The 24793-nt window shown below is 52.1% G+C and overlaps 1 protein-coding gene across 4 annotated transcripts in view; it reads right to left on the reverse strand.

Annotated features, from left to right (window-relative positions):
- Positions 1-1677: 1677 nt before the first annotated feature.
- Positions 1678-24793, reverse strand: part of ENTPD6 (ectonucleoside triphosphate diphosphohydrolase 6) — a 30486-nt gene continuing 7370 nt past the window's right edge. The window contains exons 2-14 of one of the 4 annotated variants that reach the window (XM_084887105.1): positions 20963-21276; positions 19304-19380; positions 16137-16280; positions 14961-15036; positions 14234-14269; positions 13217-13305; positions 12573-12652; positions 11640-11704; positions 9106-9207; positions 6141-6278; positions 4326-4382; positions 2953-3065; positions 1678-2820 (exon numbers count right to left, since the gene is read on the reverse strand). In XM_084887105.1, coding sequence (XP_084743231.1) covers positions 2722-2820; positions 2953-3065; positions 4326-4382; positions 6141-6278; positions 9106-9207; positions 11640-11704; positions 12573-12652; positions 13217-13305; positions 14234-14269; positions 14961-15036; positions 16137-16280; positions 19304-19380; positions 20963-21254 — 1368 coding nt within the window. In that variant the 5' untranslated portion in view covers positions 21255-21276 and the 3' untranslated portion in view covers positions 1678-2721. Of the gene's footprint in view, positions 2821-2952; positions 3066-4325; positions 4383-6140; positions 6282-9105; positions 9208-11639; positions 11705-12572; positions 12653-13216; positions 13306-14233; positions 14270-14960; positions 15037-16136; positions 16281-19303; positions 19381-20962; positions 21277-24793 lie in introns of those variants that run through there. The other 3 variants (XM_084887104.1, XM_084887106.1, XM_084887107.1) reach the window with 3 other exon arrangements.

Here is a 24793-nt window from a genome sequence, read left to right on the forward strand (position 1 = left end):
CACACCCCACTGAAGAGCCCGTCTTCTTTCAGGACGTCTTTCTGGTTAGAAACCTGAAAACGGGGTTCCTATCACTTTTACCTGTGTCTGAACTTCCCTCTGGAGCAACACAGGTAAGGCCACGGTCTGACAATCCTTAGAATATTGAAGACAGCTGTTGGACTCCCACCCACCGCAAACCTCTTTCCAGCTCAGCGATACTGTGACTTACAAGGATGAGCAGCCCCAGTTCTTCAAACATTCTATAAATGGACCAAATCAATTTTCACTTTCACCTTCATGCATCTTTAATTCCTTGCCTCTGGCTCTTCAATTCAAATTGTCAGATTATTGTGGAAGGAAGGGGCTAGGGAGAGTCAAGGCAGGCGTGGTGAGGTGCAGGGGAGAGGCCATTTCCGTGTCCAAAGCGTTAGTCCTAATGTGGCTTTTCAGTAATGGAAGCATCTCTCCTGCGTTGTCCTCTCCTGCTTGTGTCACGCACAGAGCTCCACGCCTTTGCCCCGGAGGTTACATCTTGGGAAACCGGTGGGCAGAGAGCTGGCTCGTTTTGTCAATGGTTTGTGTCCAGGAGGTCCCCTGGAGTTGGGGTAGTAATGATCACCCCACTCAGACCAGAGCGGATGCTCAGAAAAGATGGGCACCTCCCCGTCTGAGCGTCCTGCAGGCCCAGCGCTTCTCAGTCAGCCAAGCCTCGCCTCTGGACCCTCTCCTGTCTCTGCCCACTGGGAATTTAAGGTTCTGGGAGGCGAGGAGCAAAATTACCGTGTTTCCCGCAGAGGCCTCTACCGCGTGGGACTACGCAGCGGGCGCGCCTGCTCTGGCCCTGCTGCAGCCCTGGGAAGGCCAGGGGCCAGACCCCATGCTTCCTTCTGTCAGGTCCGTGAGGTGAGAGGGCTCTGAGTGTAATGTGCTAGATCACTTGGAAACCCGATGGGCTGAGCCCCTGAATGGCGCCAGCTCCCAGAGATGGGGAGTCGGAGACTTTAAAGGACTCTAGGTGGGCTTTTTTGGCAGGGAATTCTCTGGGTGGGTCCAGATCCTGGGCAAGTCCAGAGGGAAAAGTTACTGGTCTTAGCAAGTGGAAAGTGGTCTAAGCGAAAGGGAATGTAGGTTGCGAAATGATCCCAGGGGAGCGAGGGGGTATCGATTCGATTATTTGATCAGAGCTAACAGTGAGCACCTACGATCAGGGTGGAGTCCACCCCGTCTTTGCCTGACATTGGCCTCCTTTCCAAATGACCCCCATGAAAGCCAGGGCCTCTCTGGACACCCTGCCACCTGGAGTTCCGCACACACTCAAGACCCCCGTGCTGCGTGGGGGGTGTGTGTGAGGACTTACCTGGCACATGCTGCGGTGACAGCCCCAGGGTGGCCCTCTGTTCTGACCGACCCCGGGGAGGAGAGGGGCTCCCTGGCCAGACCCTAGAACAGCCTGGGCCTCCCCCGGGCTGGTCACCAACAGGGGATGGCAGAGGGCCCGGGGAGGGCTCTGCGTGTCCTGCTGTGGTCTCCTCACAAGGTAAACTGACAGCACTCAATTGTGCCCCCGCCCACCACCCAACCTGGGCAGTGTTTTGTTTAAACTCGAGTAAACAGAGACCTCAGGTCCTTCCTGCAGGTGCTGGGTGGACGGACGTGGCTGATCCTCACTGCGGGGAAGCACAGAGGAGCAGGAACTTCCGGTAACTGGTAAACCTTTATTCTGAGTGGAACACATGAGGTCAGCTTCTGCTGTGTACTATACATTCACGGGGACGACTGTAAACCTGGGGCCGCGCTGTGCCTCACACAGCCCGTGTCTCCCCTAGACAGAGCTGGCACCCAGACCCTGGGGGGCGGAGCCAGTGGAGCCGGAGGGGGAGGAGCCACAAGAGGGCAGTTTCCAGAGGGAGCTCCCGTGTCCTGACCCTGCGGGGCTGCACCCTGCTCACAGCAGCGGTGTGTCCACTGGGGCTCAGAACACAGGGGCCACACAAGCACTCGGCACTGCTTGGCAGAGGCGTCACTCACTCAGCACAACCACACGTATTTCACAGCAGTTCACGCTCACGTTCCGCCTTTCTCGAAGAGCCGGGGCACAGGGGGGCCACGAAGAGGTATTTCCCTCCCAGCCCCTCCCCCTATTCACAGTGTCAACTCCATGGGTTAACCCTGAGCCATCCAGAGACTGAGGGACAGGCCTCTGTATGGCTTCACGCATCCACACCCAAGGAGGAACAAATACATTCAAGTCCAGAGTTCACAAGGCCCTGCCCGGCCCACTGTCCCAGAGGGCATGGGGGTTCCCACCTGGCTCACCCCAAGCAGCAGGGCAGCCTGCAAAACCTTGCCCTGGTTCTGGGGAGAAGGTGGAGGTCTGCCTTGGGGAAGTGGGGGTAGACGGGGGCAGGGCACAAAACAAGACTCCGGGCACAGGCATGGATGTCACAGCTGCCCCACCCTCCAGATGGGGAGCGTGGGGACGGACAGTGGGACCGTATCACCGGGCCCGGCAGGTGCTCCTTCCCCATCTGGTTTGCTGTCCGCCTGGAGCTGAGGCAGGGAGGAGGAGTGCTGGGCCTGGGCTGAGCGCCAGTCCTCGGCCCGTCCAGGGGCAGGGCTGCAGGAGGAGGGTCTCGGCCCAAGCTGTGGCCTCCTCCCAACAGGTCCAGAGTTTCCAAAGGGCTTCCTGTTCTTGCAGAGACGGAGCCACCACCTTGAGGACACCAGGCAGCTCAGCCACTACGAGGCCCTACTCTTCTGTCCATTCAGGGAGTCGATGTAATGAAAAATGGCCCCCAGGGCCCAGCTGGTCTCAACGTTGTTGATTTTCCGAGTCAGCTGGAGAAGACAAAGGGAGGGCAGAGGGGCCCATGCACACGGTTGGAGGGATGGCTTGGGTGGGAGGCAGGAGGCAGCGTCCCGGTCCCGCGGGCTGTGAGGGGCACAGGGCACCAGGAGGCAAGTCCTTACCTTCAGCACTTTGTTTCCAGGGAAGCCGAATTCTCTGAGCAGCAAGCTGATGTAGGTGAGGTCCATGCACAGGAACGGGTTGCTCTGTGGGCGGGTCTCCGCCGTCCGGCACACTGGGGACGAGAGAGAGAGCCGTTCCCGGTTAGGTTCCCGTGGGGGTGGGGGTAGGTGTATGCAGACCCCACTCCGCTCACGCCAGGTGCCCACTCTGCGCCAGGCTCCGTGTGGACCCCCGGTCCTCCTGCTGGTTTAAACAAGCCTGCAGCTCCGAGCAGGACAGCGACCCGCCAAGAGCGCCAAGAGGCAGGGCTGAGGCCAGCCACTCGCCAGGGCTGGGCCGCCCGTCCCGAGGTCATGGGTGGGAGGCCACATCTCTGCCCCCATGACACGGACACCTCTCCCAGGCGCAGACCTGGGCTGAGGAATGAAAACACCAGCAAAACTCGCTCCGAACAACCTACTCTTATTCTCCAGGGCGATGGACAAACCCACCCACAGCCTTCCCAGCATTCTGCCGGGCACCTTTTCCTCCTGAAGAGTCACGGACACCCAGTGTCCACAAGACAAACCCGGAAATGACAAGAAAGCGTAGAAGCCATTTTGGGGAGTGAGGAAGGACTCTCTATGGAGAAACAGAGAAAGGTGAACTCTTCTGAGATGCAATCGGGAATGGCGACGGAAGAGCAGAACGTTTACAAGCCTTCGCTTCACATCCTTTTCGGCGGGGGCGTGAGATGGCGGGGAAAGGGATGGCTCAGGGCTGCAGGGCCAACACCTGTGACACCCCAAGGACACAGGACCAAGCGTCCAGTTTGTGCCGGCACCACAGGAGCCTCAAGGCCACTGAGGCCTGAGGCTGGCGCCTGGGTCCGGGGGAGGCAGGTGCAGTGCGTGCCCAAGGGCTGGGCCTGCTCTTCAGCCCTCACGAGCCAGGCTCTGCTGTGCTGGGGGCCCTGGCTTCTTTTTCAAGATTTGGGGACGATTCTGAATTTACTGGGACACTTTCAGGGGAAATCACTCTTAGGGTTAACCTGAATCACAGCGAGAGGCGCCAGGAAGAGTAAAACCAAGGGAGTCCGTTCCTCACAAGGACTTTTTACGGCTGGGGACACGGGCGGCCCCCTCCCCCACCGCCTGGGGCCACACGGGATGTGGTGAACCGCTGGTCTGGGCCCAGCACGGTGACCCAAGCATACTCTCAGCTCCGCACTCACCCCTCTGAACACCCCTCTGGTTGCCAGTGTCAGGAGCCCACCCCAGGAGTGCTGGTGCCACTGCCTGTCGCAAGCACCGCAGCCCGCGTCTCAGACGGGACGGAGTCCCTGCCTCCAGCTCCAGCCCTTCCCACCCGGGGAAGTGCAGCCACCACTCACCGTACTTGGCCGCGATCTCAAAGTCTCCGACCACGAGGCTGCCTCCCTTCTCTGCATCTGCGGGACAAGACCAAGCGTCCAGTTGGTGCCGGCACCCCAGGAGTCCCGAGGCCACTGAGGCCCGAGGCCGGCACCTGGGGGTCCTGGGGAGGCAGGTGCAGGGCGTGCAGAAGGGCTGGCTGCCAGCCTGGCTGTAAGCAGGGCAGTGGCCCCACGACACTGGCCATGGCTTCTGAGGGGCGTGCGGACAGGCCTGGGGTGGGCAGATGTTCCATGCAGGACCACATGGGGGCGGTCAGCACACCAGGGGTCTTTCAGGGGCCGCCCGAGGAAGCCCACCAGCCCCCACTTTTGAACTTCAAGAAAAGTGAACTGGAAATGTTCCCCAAAGCTATGGCCCTGAGCTCGGCAATGGCACTCTGGCATCCGTTTCCTAGGTGTGAGAAAATTCTGTATAGAGAAAGTGAGGGGCGGGCTGTCAGGCCTTAGAACAAATGGGCAGCCCCAGGCCTCTGGCCACTGCCGGGGACAGAGGCACCTCACTCGTGTCTGGCGTGAGGCAGCTACTCGGTGTGTGGAAAGGAAGTCTCCTGACTTCGTGGGCATCGGCTAAGTCAGCCAACGTCAACACTGAGGGTGCGTCCCCAGGGGTTCTTTCAGAGCCACGTGTGAGCACACGAGGAAGTCAGAAGAGCTTTTCCGAACACCCAGCAGCTCCTGGGTCACCGGGGCAGATGTCGGAACGCCAGGGCAAGGGCAGCCTTCGGTCACAGCGAGGAGTCCCAGACTGACACGGTGATGCTAGTGTGTGTGTGTGTGCGTGTGTGTGTGTGTGTGTGGAGGGAGTGCCCAGCAGGCTGCCAGGGTGGACCCCAGGCACTGCAATGCCCGCAGCTGGCAGCACAGTTAGGAAGTGGGCACCACGTGCCCTTGCTCCAGCTACACGGAGCCCACAGGGTCCCTAAGGCCCTGGTTGGCTATAGGGGGCAGCCCAGGGACCCTTATTCTGTGCCAGAGAGAGGGACCTGGGTCTGAGAGAAGGGTGAGAGAGAAGACCGCCCCCCCCCCCCCCCCCCCGGCTGCCTTCCACAGGGGCCTGACAGTGGGTGGCTGAGTGAGCGTGAAGACTCGGCTGGAGGCCTCAGGATCCCGGGAACCAGACCCTGACATCATTGGTGTCTTCGAAGCTTTTCATTTGCATTAATGCTCTTCTCTTTATCACAGGCCATGCATTCTGAATTTCTCAATTATTTCACTAACAAAATTTCTGGTCACCACCCCATGAAGTGACTTCAAACTCTCCGGAGTTTCCACCCTCAGTCTAAGCACCACCCCTTGGCAAACTCCACATGTCATGGCTGTCCTGACTGCACTCTGGGGTGTGGAGTAGTCGGAGAGACACTAACAGCTCCTTAGGGTCACCAGTGGCGAAGGCTGACCTCTCCCCAGCGCAGCCTGGGGGCTGGCCAGGGACAGACGGCTGCTTCGCTGAGTCACAAAGGGCTCCATCAGCCAGAGACTCAGGAACCAGGCAGGAGGGTGGGTCTGAGTTCGGTGAGCCAGTCCTGCCTCAGAGCAGAAGTGACTGCTCCTGCCCGAAAACAGACCTACTAAGTGGCTGACATAAAGGAGTTATTTATTTAAAAGGGGGCTTATTACCTCTTTTTCGATGACAAGACCCCTGCCCTCCCGTCAGTCCACTTCTTGTGCCCCAAGGTGATTGACAGCACAGCTGCTCCCCGACAGACTCTCTCTGCTCAGGGTCTAACCTTACCAATGAGCTCGTGGTCCAGCCCGCGCACCCCCTCCCCTTACCTATGAGGCCAACATTTGCTGCAAGGTCATAATAGTAGGAAAACGCATAAAAATCCACATCCTTCACTTCTTCTGTCCTGTGCACTTTATTCTGAAGGACTTCGGACACTCTGCGGGCACACAGCTGGTAGAGGTTCACTGCTGGGCAAAGCAAAAAGCAGGGCCAGCAGTCAGTGGGCTCCCAGTACCAAGCACAGTCCCTGAGGCCCTTTCCCAGCGACCTGAGTCTGACCGGGATGGGGAGGTGGGACCAGAAGCCTGCAGACACCACCCCAAGTTGGCACGCACTAGCACCATACCGTCAATAGATAGCACCTCTCGGGGCCACGGCTCTGAGTAAGGGAGGGGAACCGGACTGCAGGACAGGAGCCTCTGCTGGGCCCCATGTGCAGCCACCCTCACAGCCCAAAGGGCCCAAGGGTTTACCCTCCACTCGCCCTCTGCCAGCCCGTGCTGAGTTCTGAACATGCACCGTCTTCCTCCGTCTCACCAGCCACCGTGGAGGTGAGGCCTGCACTCTCCATGTGTCACAGATGAGGAAACTGAGGCCTAACAGGCAGCTTGCCAAGCTCACAGGCTGGCCGTCAACTCCTTGCTTGGAAGAACACAGGCTCTGGAGTTAAGGGATTAAATGCCTACAGCCCATGCCTGGACCCGTTTCCCATCTTCCTTTTCCAAAACCTGTCCCACCACCCAAGGGCAGCCCATTCAGTCCTTTCTGAGGCCCACAGGACACCCCTGGCCCTTCAGACCGGACCAGTCACACTGCTTCCTCCTTGTTCTGTAAACACAGCAGCTGCCTCAGGGCCCCTGCTTTAGATCTGATGGCTCACTCCCAATCTCTTCCTCTTCCGATCTGCTTATCTAAAACTGCAATCTCTCCTCCTATTTTATTTTTCTTCAAAGCACTTTCCCATGTGTTTTACTGCCTGACCCCTCCCACTCCTCCCACTCCTCCAGCCTTGGCTGCCCTGTGCACTAACTGTGTGCCAGTAGCTGCAGCAGGGCCAACAAATGACATGTGCACAGTGGCCGAGTCACAGTGACACGCATACTGAAGTATGGTAACAACCATACTTTGGTAAAAACTGCTGTTTGAATTTTAATCCTGCTATTCTGGCTTTGGCACTCCCTTACTTGCTTAAACAATAGGGTAGTTGCCTCATCTTCCAGATTGAGACCTGGAGGCTAAGGCAGTGTTCCTGTGCCTGTGGACCAGGACCACAGGAGACTGACTCCCACTGACTCAGTAGCTTCAGGAGTAGAAACTGTAGATAACCTGTAGAGCCGAGCTCTGCTCCTGTACTATCTGCTTTCGCAAGATAGGGCCACATTCCAATGCCCAGCAGGATGTGGACATCCGGCGGGCTGTTCCCAGTATTTAGAATTTAGAATTCAGAACAAAGGAAAATTTTTGTGGTTTAGACTTTTAAAGGGACTGCCTACACCTGAACGGTGCGGTCGTGAGTGTGGACTCCACCTGTGTGTGGCGCTCTCATGGCTGTCCTGGCCAGTTCAATAAATCCTTGCCTGCTTTTTTTAATCAATTAGCACCCTCCGCTGGTCTTATTCTGAATCCAGGGTTCAACCCCACAACAATACCCACTGGACATTAAGAAGTGTATCTGGTCTTGTTCCTGGTTTCAGATACAGAGCTCCTAAGCCCCTTTTAAGACTATGAGTGATGGGGGTGGGGGTGAGGAGGGATATCTGCTATTCACAATAAGCTCCTTTTCCCAGGCTACAGGGTGGGGGGTGATTGTCAGAGGATCCTACCGCGTGATAGGAGGTTTGGAACTTCCTAACCCCAACATCCGGGGAGGGTCGAGGGTCTAGGGACTGACTTATCGCCAAAGGCCAATGATATAATCAATTGTTTGGAGGATTGATTGGTGTAGAAAACCCACACATTTGGTGTCAGAAGAGTAGCCACAACTCTGTCACCAAAGGCAGACAAGCCTCCGGATCACAGTCCAGCCTGGGAACAACTTTTCACTGCTTCTTTCAGGTGACACTGCAGTGCACAGAGCGACAGAGACCATGTGGGGGGAGTGGCCAGGCTGGCAAGACCCTGTGGCAGGCCTTCGGGGATGCTGCAGCCTGAGCAAACCTCAGTCCTGGAGGAGGAAGGGGAGAATTCATCGTTCCTTTAGCTCAGAAATGGGCTTGCTGACTGCCCTGGGGATTCACAGGCCTTTCTCCCTGGAGCTTGTTGGGAAACCTGGCCCTTTGGAAGAAAGCATCTGGCAACAGACAAGGAAGCCTTGGGCAGAGACCTTGCATGTAGAGGGACCCCTGGGAGGGCACAAGGACATTTCTTTAAATTGTCAGCTGAGCCCGAGACACTGGCAGAGTTGTGTGCCCCCCACCCCCACCCCAAGAAGGCAGGGGTGAGGGGGGTGTCATTCAGTTCTGACTTCTTATCTTTGTCCAGGTGTCAGCAGGGGCAGGTCTAGATATATAAATCCAGTAATGCTAGGGCCTACTTAAGAATGCAAATAAGCTCCTCTGATCCTAAGTTTTGGTGTTACTTCCTGGGTTTTTGGGATATAAAATAAACCTGCTGTATAGCTCAGGGTGCTCGTTGCCTCTCCATCAGAGAGAATGGCACCCACCTAGCTCCCAGCTTTATAAGTCTATTTCTGCGTCTTCTTTCTTTATTTCTATTATTTCTCAATCCCTGGCCGCCTCCACTTAGAACAGGTTCGTTCATCTCTCTTTCGGTGCAGGACGTGGAAAAGGGAGATCCCCGTCGCATCAGGCCCCCACACTTGCGGAGTTGGTGGATCCCAGTGGGCTGGCAAGGGCCTCCCAGAGTCCTGATGAGGCTCAAAGGGCGCTTCCATTTGAAGGACAAGTACAAGCTTGTCTGTAAAGGAGGTGTGGAGAGTCTCAGAGGTCCTTGGAAGGGGTGGGCTGCATCGTTAACCCTTATCGCCCACGATGAAGGGCAAGTCCACAGTACCTGCCTTCTGTCCTGAAAGTCTGTATGTGACTTCAGCATGTTCCCACTCTCCTTTGAAAGTGGGAGCCAGACACGGACTGACCAACTCCTTTCCATCCTCCACTGAAATAAAGAGAGAGAAGAAAAGCACATTGTCACTGCAAGACCAGGGCACTGCATGGAGCTGAGACATGACTCCACTGAGGGGAGGCCCACGGGACAGAATATTTTAGGCCAGGACCACAGGCACCGAGGGGAGGGGGGGGACAAGAGAGACCTGACTCAGAGGAGTCCAGAGCCTTTATCAGAGAGGCCGGAGCAGAGCCTCCTCTGCCCTGGAGACTAGGCCACTTCCAGCTCACACTCCCCGAGGGACTTCGGGGTTCCAGGCAATAGGACTAGTGCTGCCCAGTGGATTGGCACAGGCCCCTAAGAGAAGGGGAGCAGTTGTTACCCAATTTATGGGTGACCGAAGCAGGGCCAGGATGCTGCTACCCTGCCACAGGTCTGTGCTGCTCCCCCAAAGCTGGGCCCCATAATTAGCCAAGGAAATGTGGTGGCTGGCCTCCAAGGCTGGCCCCGCAATACCACCCCTCGAGGATGTGCGTGCTGGTTTCCCACTGAGAAGTGGGTCCCTGTCCCTGCTACTTTCACCAATAGCAGGTACAGGACACAACAGGACACAATGTCCGGTGACTCAGGCAGTCTTCTTTCCTCTGAGCCACCAGGGAGGCACACAAGCTGCTCTGCTGGGACAGAGGCCACATGGAGGAGTGCCGGGGGGCAGACATGCAGCCCAACCATCCTAAATGCCACCACGTGGGACCCCAGGGACCCCAGGTGTCACCCAGTCGAAGCCTATGGATTCATGAGATATAATAAAATGTATTGAGTGCAACCACTCAGTTTGATGGGTAACCTCCTGTGCAGCAATGGATAACGCAACAGGGAGACTTGTCCACTGAAGTACAACCTACTTGGTGGGTGTCACGCCCCCACTTGTGTGGCCTGTCAAGACCAGTGGCCTCCCAGCTGCTCTACATCAGACATGGATGGCAAACTGGTGCTTGCCTTCTTCTTGTTGGCCAGTGTTTTCCGGCCCCAGAGTGAAGGTCACAGGTGTGTCTGAGACGTGGATGTACTTTTGGTTTGCAACAAAGGGGATTATCATCACAAGGTTTTCACCAGAATTTGAAAGAAATTAATGGAAACGGGATGTTTCAAAAGAAAAATTTTCAGTTGAATATTCCCGTCGTGTCAGACAACCAGGTCCTTAAAGAGGGTAGGAGAACTGGCCTGGGGTTGGGGCTGGGTGAGACGTGGGACCCAGACAGGCAGGGCCAAGGGAGGGGGTGTGGCTGAGAGCATGAGTGGGCTCACACGCACACGTGGGGACTTGAGGCCTGGTCGAGGCCTTTGGGACTCCAGGGTGGACAGGGAGATGCTGGTCCGAGAGCTGTGTCCTGTTCCCAAATCAGGACATAGTGATCCCTAAGATCTCAGAGAATTCACATGTACAGCCGGCCAATGACAGGCTTCTCCTCTGCCAGACCCATCAGGCAGGAAAGCTGGGCGTAAATGTGACTTTAATAACCTGACCAGACAGACTTCGTCTCTAGTCCACCATGACATTGGGAAGAAGAGCCAAGACCATGCTTTATGATGAAGCAAGAGGAGACAGAGGGACGTTCTCACAGGCGAGAAGCACTGTGGATGAGGACAAGTCCCCTAGCCCCATTGCTACAGCCCAGATCACTCCTCCTTGGGGCCCCTCCCATACGGTCCTGAAGAATAAGGTTCTCTTCAAATCCTTGAAACAAGCAGTCGCCAAATTTAAGTGACGACTGTTATTTGGATCCTAAAATCCCACAGCTCAGCATTTTGGAGATGACTTTACTAGCATTTCTTTCTTTGGAAAAATAACTTGGAACGTACACAGGTAAAACACACTAGCTTGAGTCCCATCTGAGTGCCACTGACAAGATCTGAGGCACATCTTTCTACACACGTCCCTTCTGGGCTCGGAGTCCTACCAGCAGGGAGGACAGATGGGAAGCCAGGCCAGGGTGCCAGAAACTGATCATTGTCTCACTAATTGAAAGTTGTGGAAGGCTGGTCGACCTTTAAGGTCTGAAAGGTCAGAGTCAACCACTCTCTAACTAATTGAGACAATGGTAACTGGGGCAACCTCCTCACCAAATAATCATGTAAATCTTTACTGATAAGATAATCTGTCTGTTACTGGAATTACCTAAGGGCAATGAGTGTATCCCAAACCTGAATAACGGGGATAGCAAGGCCAAGCAAGGCGGTAGTCCTCCCACTAGAGGTGGGCTCCCGCCTGGCCCCCAATATTCCCAAATTAATACTTTTCTAGTCTTTTTTCATTTGTGTGCGGCCTTCTCCAAAACCTGAACCCTGAACCTGAACCCTGAACCACATGAAAGGGGTTCCCACATCAGGGGTCAGTGGAGGCACGGGGAGGAGAGGGGGCTCCACTCCCAAAGGACTCCCCATGCCTGCTGAGCCAGGAGGGCTCTCAAGATTCCACTTACCAGGCTTCCCCTCTGTGCCGCCCAGAATCGCCAGCCGAGCCGACATCAATCCGAGCCCCAGGTAGCTGTGGAAAGAAAATCCTGGGTGAGGACTGGCCTGCCATCTTCTACTGGGATCCTAATACATTCACCTGGCCTGGATCGGAAACAAGTGGGAAAGGGAGGAAACTGTGGCTTTTCTGCTTCTTCTAGAAGTCTGCTTCTTCTAGAGTTCAGAGCATCTGACCGGCTAATTAGTTCAACAAATGAAGGTGAGAGGGCAGGGCGGAGTTCTGTAATTGAACCCTAGCCCTCACCCAACCAATCAGGGTTAGCCGAGGCAGTGACATCACCACCAACCGGAGTAAAACCCCTGGACTGGGCGAAATTCGATCTCTCTTCCGCCATGCTGCCGGCGTGAGTGGGACAGAGCCCATGCTAGCATGGAAAAGGCTCTTTTGTTTATTGCACCGGACTCGGCTCCCTGGTGGTCCTTGGGGATCAATCACGAAGTCTGGGCGTAAGAAAGGCCAATTACTTGAGAGGAGCTAGTCTGGGATCAGTGAACGCAACAGCCCTGATCTTTATCATGTACGTGTGTGTTACAGAAAGAACCTACTGAGGGCGCCAACTGCACAAGATGGTCCAGAAAATTCCTGCACAATCCATGGGCCCGTCCCCACCTCTTCAAAGCCTCCTCCAAAGCAGAACAGAATAAGAACGAAAGAAGAAATGCCATTTTACTGCAGGAAAACTGAAAAACGGAGGGAGAAAGCAGGAGGAGGGAGAAGGTCCAGGTGGGTCCACCGCAGGGGGTCCCCGGGACCTGGCGTGTCTGTGACTGAACACTCCGGTCACCCTATGGGCGGGGGTGGGAGGCACGGGGGAGGCCACGCAGCGCTGGCTGAGCTCTGCCTGGATGGTCACCCTCTCCACCCTCACTCCCAGACACACCTGTAGGAATAGAGCTTGTAGGTCCTATTAAAAATCTGCAGTGACGTCAGGTAGCCGGGTGGGGAGGTCCGAAGGGTGTCCTGGGGAAGAACATGAGGATTACTCCCCTTCCTGCTGGCCTTTCTAGAAAACTGTCCCCAACTGCCCCAAATCATGTCAAAGCACAAGGATATTCACAGATGTATTCAATTAAAATAGCTGTTTATTAAGGCAAGTGAAGCTTTTCATTTGGAGCAAGAATAAACACTGCACATTCAAAAAGTAGGTTTTTCCTTCTTAGGAGTAACATTTACTGATTCTGACAAATAGGGCCCAACCAAGACAATGATGAGTAAATTTCATAAGTGTTCTTCTGCTGAAAACTAAAGCTAATACTACTAAAAAATGGTGGATGAGGAGGGGACTGTCAGGGAGGGAAGGAGAAGGCCCACTTCTCAGTCTCTGGCCCAAGTACATACTTTATTACCCCATACATTTCCATTTTTTTTTCCCCCCCAGGGAGAGTTAAATCTAATAAGCAGCGTTAACTGAATGGATTTGGCCCTCAGGAGAGGACATGACGGCCTGGGCCCAGAGCCACCACACATCTGGGCCTCCCCGAGGAGGGAGACTGGGAGGGTGGAACCCCCACAGGGGCTGGTTACCTCAACTCTCGGAAGGAAGGTGATCTGAGTGGACCCTCCGCCCAAATCCAGCATGCCCACACTGTTGCTTCCTGGGGATTTCAAACTGCCTGGAGCACAGGAGGAAAAACCAACCCAGCACCGTCACGTTAGTGAACAGATGAGGACGGTGGGAAAGGAAGGGGAGGTTAGCAGCCAGGCCCTTCAGTGGGAACAAAAACAGAAGCAGCCGTAGCTATCTGACACTCTCCACATAAAGACGCACCCCATGTGTAAGATGCATGAACAATGGCTCCCCTGGCTGTGGCTCTAATGTGGAAAGGAGAGGACAGCACTGACTGTGGCAGGCATGCTCAACTGGCCACACCTGCTGCTCCTGCTCAGAGACACTGTCTTCCCCGATACCCTACAGGCCCCAATCATGCCCACCCCCCCTCCCCGCCTCTCCCCACCCCAGCTTGGAGGCTAGGCTCCTGATCTGTCACTTAACAGGTTCTCCTTTCCCCAAGGGGCCAGGAAACGGCTTTCTTTCCTATATATGTGTCAGCCACACAGGTCTTTCCCATCATTTTACAAAGGGGCAAAACTCCACAGCTACCGAGTTAATCTAAGAAAAGGAACTCCTTGCTGCCTGGTTCCAAAAACAGAGGTTTCTGTCCCCTGTTCTACCTGCTGTCGAGGAATTCGATTGTAAGGTGATCAGCATGTACATCATGTTTAACACTCAAAGTGACCAGCTTTATTCCTGGCTTCCCAGAAGTGAGAGGACAGGGCTCCGGCGGCTGCTGCTGCGGGAGGAGGGTAGTGCGCGCTGGGGAAACCACCGGGACTGCGGAGAGCACCCCTTCCTGGGCACGTACGTCTGTGAACTCAACGCCTGCCCTGCCCTGCCAGGCGGACACCCCCACCCATTCTGACTGCCTACGCTGAGCCAGAACGGGGCAAAACCCCGAGGGGGTATTTTAAAGAGTAGAAAAGAGGCCCCTGCTCTCAAGAACGGGGTCTGAACTGTTAGCCTCCATGATGAAGTGAACGTACCTGTGAGGAAGTTGACGGTGATCCAGGCTGAAATGCCTATGGGAGAGTCACAGAGAGCATTTGAGTCATGCGAGGTGCTGTAGACAACACATGGACGCAGATGCTACTTTCAGGTTTCAGGAGCACAAGCTGACCACTTCCTCACCTCCCTCAGCCTTCAGACGAGCGACAGTGGCTTCTGGCAGACAGTTTTAGGATATAGCACCCTAAAAAACTAGAATACTCTGCCAAGTGTCACATCTCTCTCTCACTCCTTTATCAACTTCCTTGTTTTGGAAGAGGCTGGAAGAGAGCTAAAGGAAAAGTCCCCTTTCCCTCCCCATACAAACAAACTCTTCTTCTTCTTCTTCTTTTTTTTTTTTAAACAAACTCTTAAGGTCATATTTAAAGCCGGGGGCTGGTGAGGAGCCTTACTAAGCATATTTTAGGATTAAAAATGCAACAGTAACATTGGAAACATGGTAGTAATTGGGCATTCTCTTTAAATGCTCTTAACATGGAAAGAATGATTGTTTTCAGAAACTCCATCTGTGCCAGTCAAGACGAGAATCTCATACGGGCTCCAAGAAGACCCTCGGAGATGGTTAAACTGTGGTTTGGGACGGATGGTCACTCTGTCCTGTCCACCCGTGCATCGGACCCGGAGCGAGCTGAGAGCCCCCAGCGACTCTGAGCGCGGCACCTCGCCAGGAGGGCCTCCTCGCACAGGACGCTCTGGAAACTCTACCTTCATCGGTGCCGTTCATGATGGACACACAGTCATCCCCGACGAGGAAAGGTGACGCCTTAAACACTTCTTTCACCTAGATGTAAAGAGAGACACGTCTTTATCCTCTGCAATCTAAATTCACAGTCCCAGTCAAGCTATCTTCTGGCAGGGGGTCTCAAAACACCAGAGGTGTCAGCTGCTGCTGCAGAGCAGCGAAGCTCAGGTTTTGTTTTCAGCTTTTACGATGCTCTGCGGGCGCTTTCCTTGTTAATCTGCTCCCTGGACTGGTGACGCAGATGCTGCCCTGGAGAGCCTGTGCTAAGGCACTCAGGCCTGGAAGGGTTTGGGGGGCACTGACTCTGCTGGGCCCCAAAATGCTGCCCTGCTTTAGGATGGGGGGACGAAGGGGTAGAGCTCAGACCCGGGACCCCCACATGGCCTGGAGATGAGCTGGGAGAGGAGAGGCAAAGCAGTGAGCAGCTCCATTTGAGGATTTCCCTTATCCATGTTTTAGCAAGTACTGACACACAGGAACTTAAATACATCTGGCACACCCCAAATGCAGTGCTGCCCCATCATCCTACGTGAGAGTGTAATTTTGTAAGTGACCTGGACAGATGTGCAGCCACCTGCTGCTCAGCAGCTGGTTTGGAAATAGTAGAGAGGACCAGGGGGACCATTCTGCTTAGAACAGTTTTCCTGATTCGGCTGATGAAAGCAACCTCCAGGCACCTGGTAAAGAGGGGCTCCAGGGCCCCCTGCATGGGGCGTGCAGGGCCTGGGGACACTCCTGGCCATGTGAGAGCCAGGAAGAGGTGAAGGGTCGCTGCAGAAGTCACACCTGAGAATCGGCCTGGGAGCAGGACTGGCTCCCATGAGAACAGCAGGCTGGAGCCGAGATGTCGGGAACTCGGTTTCCACAGCCTCTGCATCACCAAGCTCTTGGGTGACAGCCCTTCAAAAGCACGGTTAATTTTTAAAGCAAAGTTGTCCTTATGATAAAAACAGATTTATTCTAGAAAACACCCGTAGTGTTAAATGTCAGGAGGAAGCAAATGCCATTCACTCTCTAATAAGAATTCAGCGTTTCTCGCTTCAGGAAGCATCCACGGCCTGACTGCCTGCGCACTGGCTGCATGTTTCGTGTGTTCAGTCACCGTGAGCCACCCCCATGGAGGACATGGGCTAGATCACCTTTTGCAGTAAATTCTGAGCCTTTTCTCCCGGCAGCAGACGTAAGCCAGCGGTAGCCTTGAGCACCAACGGGGTGGCCTTCCAGAAATCAAAAGGAATTTCTTGTTTAGCAACATCCAGCAATTCCTGAATACCCGGAGTGCTCTGTGAACGGGTAAAACAGGGTCTGTCAATCTTAGCAACACTTAGTGCTCTGTGAACGGTTAAAACAGCGTCTGTCAACGCTTAGCATACACTCACAGATGCTCCCTCACCCTTTGGTTTTATTAACTTATTAGAGGCCCAGTGCACAAAATTCATGCATGGGTGGGGTCCCCACTGATCAGGGCCAATCAGGTCCTCCACCTCCACACCTCCCCACCGCTTTCTTCTCTCACCACCTGCGTCTGCCACCCCCCAGTCCCGGTTTCCCATCCCAGCTCAGGGCCTGGCCTCAATCAGACAATTGGGACCTGCCAGGCAGGGGAAGGGGAGGGAGAAATGAGGGAGGGCCCAGAAGGTTGGCCACCAGCCCTGAGGAGGAACCCAGCCCTTGGCCCCTTTCCCAGGGGCATCTGCTGCCACCCACTCCCGGTTCCCTGTCCCAGCCCGAGGGCCCGGCCCTGATCTGGCAATCAGGGCTGCTGGCTGGGGAAAGGGACTGGGAGATTGACTAGCAGGCCCAGTTGGGGATGGGAGCCTGGGATCTGGGGGCAGCTCCTGCATTGAGTGTCTGCCCCCTGGTGGTCAGTGCACATCATAGTGACCGGTCCTTCCATTGTAACAGTGGCTTAGGCTTTTATATATATAGATAAATACACAGTTTCTAATTTTCCAAACTGGCATAAAATAGCAATTGAAGTGGTGCTGGTGGGTGGGGCACAAGGACCAGGAAAGCACAGAGAAATGTCCTTGGCAGAAAGTCATGGGATGAGGCCCATGAAAGAGGCTCCTGTTCTACACACCTGGCCACCAAAACCCTCACCTGGTGACCTCCGATGAGTGTGACTCCCTGGACATCATGAGCACATTCTGGGGTGGCTCAGAGTGCTACAACCCAGGAATAATTACACTGAGGGGTCATTTTCACCTGGGGGAACGCTTGATCCAAATATTGGATAAGGCCCTGTGCCTGTGGGGATGGGTCAGGGGAAGACTTTGGTAAAACATTGCTGGCATGTCAACAGGCACAATGCCATGTGGGCAATTTGGCAAGGTGTGGGCAAGAGAAAAACACATCCCTTTTACTAAGAAGTCGCACTCTAAGAATTCATTCAAGAGAGCTCTTTGCACATGTGGGTAATGCAGTGTAGTACAGAATGTGACAAACAGCAGCCCTTCTTTTACTGTTAAGATAAAAAGACTGGCCATTATCGGAATGTCCTTCAGGAGGGACTGGTTCTGTAAATTCAATGTGCACACATAACTGCAATACCATTCAGCCAGAAAAACCAGAGAAGCTCTTCCCATTCTGAGAGAGTAAACAATCTCCAAGATATTGTTAAAGACAAAAGCCAAGTGCACAGCAATGTGAATGCCACTCCATGGCGTACGTAAAAGAAAAAGGAGGGGAGAATACAGATGTATTTGCTATTATCCACATAAATGTGCTCTTGAAGGATATGCAGGAAACCAAAGACGCTGGGAAGTTTATCCCACTTGAATGTGTTGCCTACTGAAATAAGTAAGGTTTTAAAAACCCAGAGCTTATTCTAGATATCTAATTCAACCAGGTTTGACCTACGCTCATGCTAGAATCACTAATTCTTTTTTTAATTTATTTTTAACCAAACTACAGGAAAGCAAGGCTATGACTTCACTGCCTAAGATCAGGAACCACCTGTGGACTAGAATGATCTATTAGCTTTTGATTTGAGACCTGCTTGAACCAAAAAAAGGAACTCACAGCTATATTGGTGACTAGTTTCACGAGAGCCTTCGTGAAAAGACAAGTGTCCCGTATTACTGTAGTTGTAAGTTTTAAGGACTTTAGAAGCATAAATGCTACAAGCTTACAAAAATCACTGACAGCTTAAATTTCTTTTATACTTATTTGTTTTGTGGATTTTGTGTAATACACCTTTAACCTTTTATTTTAGTCAATGTATGTCATCTTCAATAAGAGAACTAAAACAATACGAATATTTTCAGGGGATGCTTTTTGTAAGCTTGTAGCATTTGTGCTTTAAAAAAAATATATATATATTTTATTGATTTTTTTAACAGAGAGGAAGAGAGAGGAATAGAGAGTTAGAAACATCGATGAGAGAGAATCATAGATCAGCTGCCTCTTGCACACCCCCTACTGGGGATGTGCCTGCAACCAAGGTACATGTCCTTGACCGGAATTGAACCCTGGGCCTTTCAGTCCGCAGGCTGACGCTCTATCCACAAAGCCAAACCGGTTTTGGCAGCATTTGTGCTTTTGAAACGCATCAAGACCTCTGGCGACCTGTGTGCGGGTCGTAGGAAGAGCTTGGGATGGCCAAGGCGTGTGTGGGAGAGGGAGAGCTGCGGGCCCTTATGCATTGTACCAGTTTCCTCTATTTTCTTTTCTTTCTTTTTTTTTTTTTAAGGTTTAAAAAAAAAAAAGTTTTTTTATTGATTTTTTACAGAGAGGAAGGGAGAGAGAGCGAGCTAGAAACGTCGATAAGAGAGAAACACCGACCAGCTGCCTCCTGCACACCCCCTACCCGGGATGTGCCCGCAACCAATGTATATGCCCTTGACTGGAATCGAACCCGGCACCCTTCAGTCCACAGACCGACGCTCTACCACTGAGCCAAACCGGTTTCGGCAACAATAGGTTTTTTTTTTTTTCTTCTTCAATATAGTTTATTGATTGTTTTTACAGAGAGGAAGGAAGAGGGATAGAGAGAAACATCGATGAGAGAGAAACATTGATAATCTGCCTCCTGCACACCCTCTACTAGGGATGTGCCTGCAACCAAGGTACATGCCCTTGACTGGAATCAAACCCAGGACCCTTCAGTCTGAAGGCCGATACTCTATCCACTGAGCCAAATCGGGTAGGCCTCCTCTATTTTTTGACCAGATGAAACATATGAAATGTTCCCGGTCAGCACCATCAGAGATGCTATTTTGTGAAGATGGCCTACTGAGCTCAGGGAAGAAAGCTGGCTTTAACAAATCACAGTAAAAAGACAAAGACGAGAGAAAACGGCTACCTTTTCTACGTCGTCAGCGTAAGCGGAAAGGCCTGGCTGGAGTGCTTTGAAGGTTTCATGGGTCAAGGTGGGAGTCTCTAAGGAAAAAACATTTTTTTAAAAAGGTACAGCTATGAACGATTACACAAATATATAAATCTATACAATAGGATTAGCCACACTTTTAAAGGTCAATCTGAAAACAGATGGGTCCCAGAGGGACAGGTCCGTGATTCTCATCTAAATTCTGTCCCTAGTTTGGCTAAACAAGATGAATATTATACCTAACATTTTGGCCAGAACTTTACCTTTAAAAGAAAAAAATAACTTTATTTTAGGTATAATTTGCATACAAAACACACGCACACACACACACACACACACACACACACACACACACAAACTCCATTTAAGGTTAATTCTTGTTAATAAATAGAGGAGCAAGGCAGATGATTTTGCAATTTTTCAAACTGCAGAAATGAAAGTCATTTCCTTGATTCTGGGATGGATGCATTATAGGATTCTAAAAATATGTGCTTTCTTCTTTTTTAAATATTTAGGAGGCTGGACTCCTGTGCATACAGCATGGTGAGCATTTGGAGCATACAGTGGTCAAGGGATGCTAGTCTGAATTCAGACACGGAGACCAAGGAGGAAAAACAAGAAACAAAACGTTTTGTAAGGGTGTCTCTCCAATGATTAAACAACGGAATGTCGGTATTAACTGATTCCATGCGGACATGTGTTGTCTTAAACTCAGCTCCAAAACCATTTTTGGAGGTAGATAGGTCCAGCGCATAAATATGTATTTAACTTGCAACAAGTTTAGAAACAAAGCATAGGAAAAGTAAATAAAATACGCCATGATGGCTTTGGAGGGCTACTCAAGGTGTCTGCATCACCTGCTCAGTTACATGCACAAGATGGCATCAACTCAGAAGGCATTGAAAGTAAGCAAAGAAGCAGAGTAGAGAGGAGAGGACCCCAGCTTGACCAGTGCATCTGTTGAACAGTCAGCAGGAAACATTGGCTAGAGGCTGGAGAGGCAATCCTCAGAGCCAATGGGCACAGGGAGGGGCTGGAAAAGGAGGTCAAAGGGAGGAGGAACAGGGTAAGGAGCTGGGCAGCTTCTCCTATAGGAGAAGCCAGTCAGTGAAGCAAAGCTCACACACAGGCTCTGGCTCCAGCTCCACTCTCACTGCTGAGGCCACGGCCCCCCTGGCTGGCTGAGTCTCTCCAATTATCTGACTGACCTAGACTCCTAGCTCCACGGGCCTGAATCTGGGGTTACTTCCTGCCTTAAGTTCACTAACACAATGTCTGGCCCAAATCATGGTCCCAGCCACTTGACCTGCCTGTGCATGCTGGGAGGGGACAGGCCTCCAACACCCTCTGAGATCTCAGTTGCCCTTAACTGGCAACCAGATGCTCGTACAAGTAAGAATATCCTGGGACTCCTGGGAGATAGAGATTCCTAGGTCCCAACCCATAGTCTGAGTCAGCATCCCTGGGACAGTGCATTTCTGACAAGCTCCCAGATGAGTCTAAGGCAGGGAGTCTAGCCCATACCCTGCGAACCACTGCTTTAAGGGGGGTGGGTCCCATGAGCTCTGCAGGGAGAGACTGGGAGAGAAGGAGAGAAAGCAGCCCGCAGCAGGGCTTTCTGCCTGGGCAGGATACCTCCGGGCTGCCAGGTGAGCTGAAAGATATGCACTCGGGTGCCAGTGCTTCCCGCGTCAAACATGATGCCATAGAAGACCTTGTGACCGCGAGCCGTCGTCCCCGGGGCATCGCGAGTCTGCTGGCCCCGGTGGGCCCCCGAGGCTGCCTCCGTGATGCTGAAGAAGGCCTGGGTGGCGAAGACCCAGTGCCACTTGATGTAGGCGATGTAGATGAACAGGCACACAAACAGTCCCAGGGGGTACGCCACCTTCATCACCTTCAGGTTCCCATTGTTTGGTATTTTTCTCATTTCTTCGTCTGTGAGGACTGTGCTGGCACAACGGGAGAGGCAGGAAAAACACGTTAGGCTGCGAATTTCCGGGACAAGTCAGACATCCCTGTGCTCGGGGACAAAACATGGAACCAAAACCTGGGCTGCAGCAGGCGTGACCCACAGGTTGAGAACCGCTGCTGTAGAGCTTAAGCCCATTGGAAAACACAGATATTTACATTACGATTCATAACAGTAGCAAAATTACAGTTATGAAGTAGCAACGAAAATAATTTTATGGTTGGGGGTCACCACAACATAAAGAACTGTATTAAAAGGGTCATGGCATTAGAAAGGTTGAGGACCACTGTACAGTGCAAGGCACCACGTCTTAACCTGACTTTCAAGGCTCCCGCGCCCTCAGGCAAAACCCACCGTTCTCTGACAGTTATGGAAAAAGGAATGGAAATTCCGAGGGGGAAGGGACAGGGAAGTGCCGGGTTGAAGGCAGGACGTGGGTTTAGGCTGCCCACAGCGGTGTGTGACCGTGGGGAAGTTACCCTCTTGCAAGGGGCTGGCCTCCTCATCTGTAAGGTGGAGCTGCTCACGGGAAAGCTGTCTCGCCCTGCTGTTTCAGGACAGAGATGTGTAATGTGCTCAGAACCGGATACAGAGAACACAGATAGGAATGCCGGCTCTGCAGAAGGGCCGCAGGAGGCAATGTGCCCTGGAACCAGGGACAGGGATGGGTAAGAGTGCTGGAGGCGGGGTGACTGCAGTGTCTGGGGATGGGAAACGTGGGGGCCAGGGCCATCAGTGCAGGAAGCAAGCCTACAGTGGCCTTCAAGCCAACCTCGAGTCTGTCTTGGTGGAACCTTGGTTCTCAAACTTAGTAATTCATTCCAAAAGGCTGTTTGAGAAGCGATTTGTTAGAAAACTGGAACATTTCCCACTATTAGAAATAATGTAAATTGAATGAATTCTTTCCAGACCCCCAAGTGATTCTGTTTTAACCTTTCTTATATATAATACACCTCTAATACAATACTGTTTAATCTATTGTATAAACAGTTATTTTCTTTTTTACTTACTCTGTGTGTGTGTGTGTGTGTGTGTGTGTGTGTGTGTATATATATATATATATATATATATATATATGTTTTAATATATTTTATTGATTTTTTACAGAGAGGAAGAGGGATAGAGAGTTAGAAACATCAACAAGAGAGAATCATCCATCAGCTGCCTCTTGCACACCCCCTACTGGGGATGTGCCCGCAACCAAGGTACATGCCCTTGACTAGAATAGAACCTGGGACTTTTCAGTCCGCAGGCTGATGCTCTATCCACTGAGCCAAACAGATTTCGGCGACAGTTATTTTCTTAAATTTATCCAACCACCCCCTATCAGCCTTAAACGAATCACTTTTAACATTAGGGGTGTCTTTCAGGAAGTCAGCATGCAGCATATTTCCTTTTTCACTTATCACGCCTCCGAAATGCTGTCAATGGCTAACTGCTTTTCTTTTATCCAAATCAACTGTTTTTTTTTAACCTCTTTAATTGCCCATGATCACTGTTTCTTTCACACCCTTAGCAACATTAGCACTCTTGATGGCCTCTTTTTGTTTTAAAATTGTGGTAACTGTCCATTTTGCCAGCAACAAAAGCAGCCATGTATATGGGGAAACTGAAAATAACGCGCACACAAACCCAGGGAAGATACATGCTTAGAAAAAATTCCAAGAACAGCTTAAACCTTTGCGGCCTCCTCCCCCCCCCCCGCCCCCTTTCTGTCCCCCCCCCCCCCCCCCCCCGACTCTATGGCTCAGACACATCCTGCTAATTAGTGAAGGTCTTTCATGGCACAGAGCAAAGACTGGGAAAATTGGCTATTTTTCAAATGCTGAATTTTTCAAAAAGAAAAAAAAAATCACAAGGCATACAAAGACATAGGAAAACATGGCCTACTTAAAGAAATTGGTATAAACCATCCCTAAGGAAAAACAGGCATAGAATGTAATACTAGATACAGACTTTAAAACAGCTCATTAAATATGATGAAAGAGGTAAAGAAAACCCAAAGGAAAAAAAAAAATAGGAAAACAATATATGACAACAAAATGAGAATATCAACATAGAAATACAAATTGTAAGAAGAAATCAAACTCCAGGTCCCTAAACCAAGGGTTCCAGTACCAGGAAGAGAAATCCCCATAACTTCTGGCTGTAAAAACCAGTGGGGACTGAGCTGAGGGAGACAGAGACCTTCTGGAGTCCCAGGAAGTTCCTCTTAAAAGGCCCATGCACAGACTTACGTGGACTCACTCCCTGTGAGCTCCAGTACTGGGGCAGCAGCTTTAAAGGCACCAGAGACATATGAGGAGGAACAAAACTGTCAGGCATCAGGTGGGAGCTGGTGGGGTGGGGGGAGCTTTCTCCAGACAGAAGTGATGGCAGAGGCCACTATTCCTTAGACGAGCCACTCCCCCACAGAACAGGAAGGTGGGTGCCATATCTGAGACTCCATCAACCTGGCTTACACTCTTTGCCCTGCCCTGGTGATCCCTGATACCTCACTTTCAGGCCCACCCAAGCTATTTCCAGTGGCTTCCATACAAGTGGCTTCTATCTTGGTGCATGTTTCAGATTTTCCTAAAATCTCTGGAACAAGCAGCATCTGGTCTCAGTGTGCTCTGTACCACTTGCTAATTGGCTCCAAACCCAGCATTAGCAGCAGCGAGCTTTGGTTCACAGCCTGGCCTTGACTGGGCACTTCCAAGCCCAACACAAGTAGCAACCACCTGCAGATGGCTTTGTAGCTCATGCCTGGTGGCCCCAATCCAAACACAGGTGATGGCCGACCTGGGCCTGCACCTCCTGGGAGGACTGAGAGCCAGCACACCCAGTGGACAGTGTGAGACCACTTCTAAGTACCACCACCCAACCACCTCCACAAGTGACACACTCAAGGGGTGGACTAGGCGGGCAGCAGAGACCTGCTTTGTGGAGGGGGCCCCTGCACAGCTGATTCTCCACAGTGGTTGGAGGTCAGTGGTGCAGCCACTCTTTTCAGAGGATCAGCCTGGAGGTAGTCCCTCCTATTGACATGGCAACAGCAATTAAGGTTCAACTATAAGAGGAGGGTGTACATATTCCATGGTGTGTGTGTGTGTATACCTCAAGTGCCCAGATTGGGTGATTGGGTGATCGAGGAGTCTGTGCCACCAGACTCTACAGGACACCTATTACTTTAGGCCACTCTACCAAGCCTGGGAGACATAGCAGCTCTACCTCATACATAGAAACAAACCTAGGGAGGCTGCCAAAATGAGGAGACAAAGAAATTTATAGCTGTAATTGCTTATATTAAGAGCGAAGAAAGATCTCAAACCAACAATCTAACTTTGCACCTTAGGGAACTAGATAAAGAACAAACTAAACACAAAGCTAGAAGGAGGAAAACAAAAATCAGAGCAGGATAAATAAAATAAGGAATGGGAAAAAACATAGATAAATCCTTGGACCCAAGAGTTGGTTCCTTACAAAGACCAAAATAACACAAAAATTTTAGTTAG

Source organism: Pipistrellus hanaki (assembly GCF_964339955.1).
Source record: "Pipistrellus hanaki genome assembly, chromosome: 6".
Lineage (NCBI taxonomy): Eukaryota > Metazoa > Chordata > Mammalia > Chiroptera > Vespertilionidae > Pipistrellus > Pipistrellus hanaki.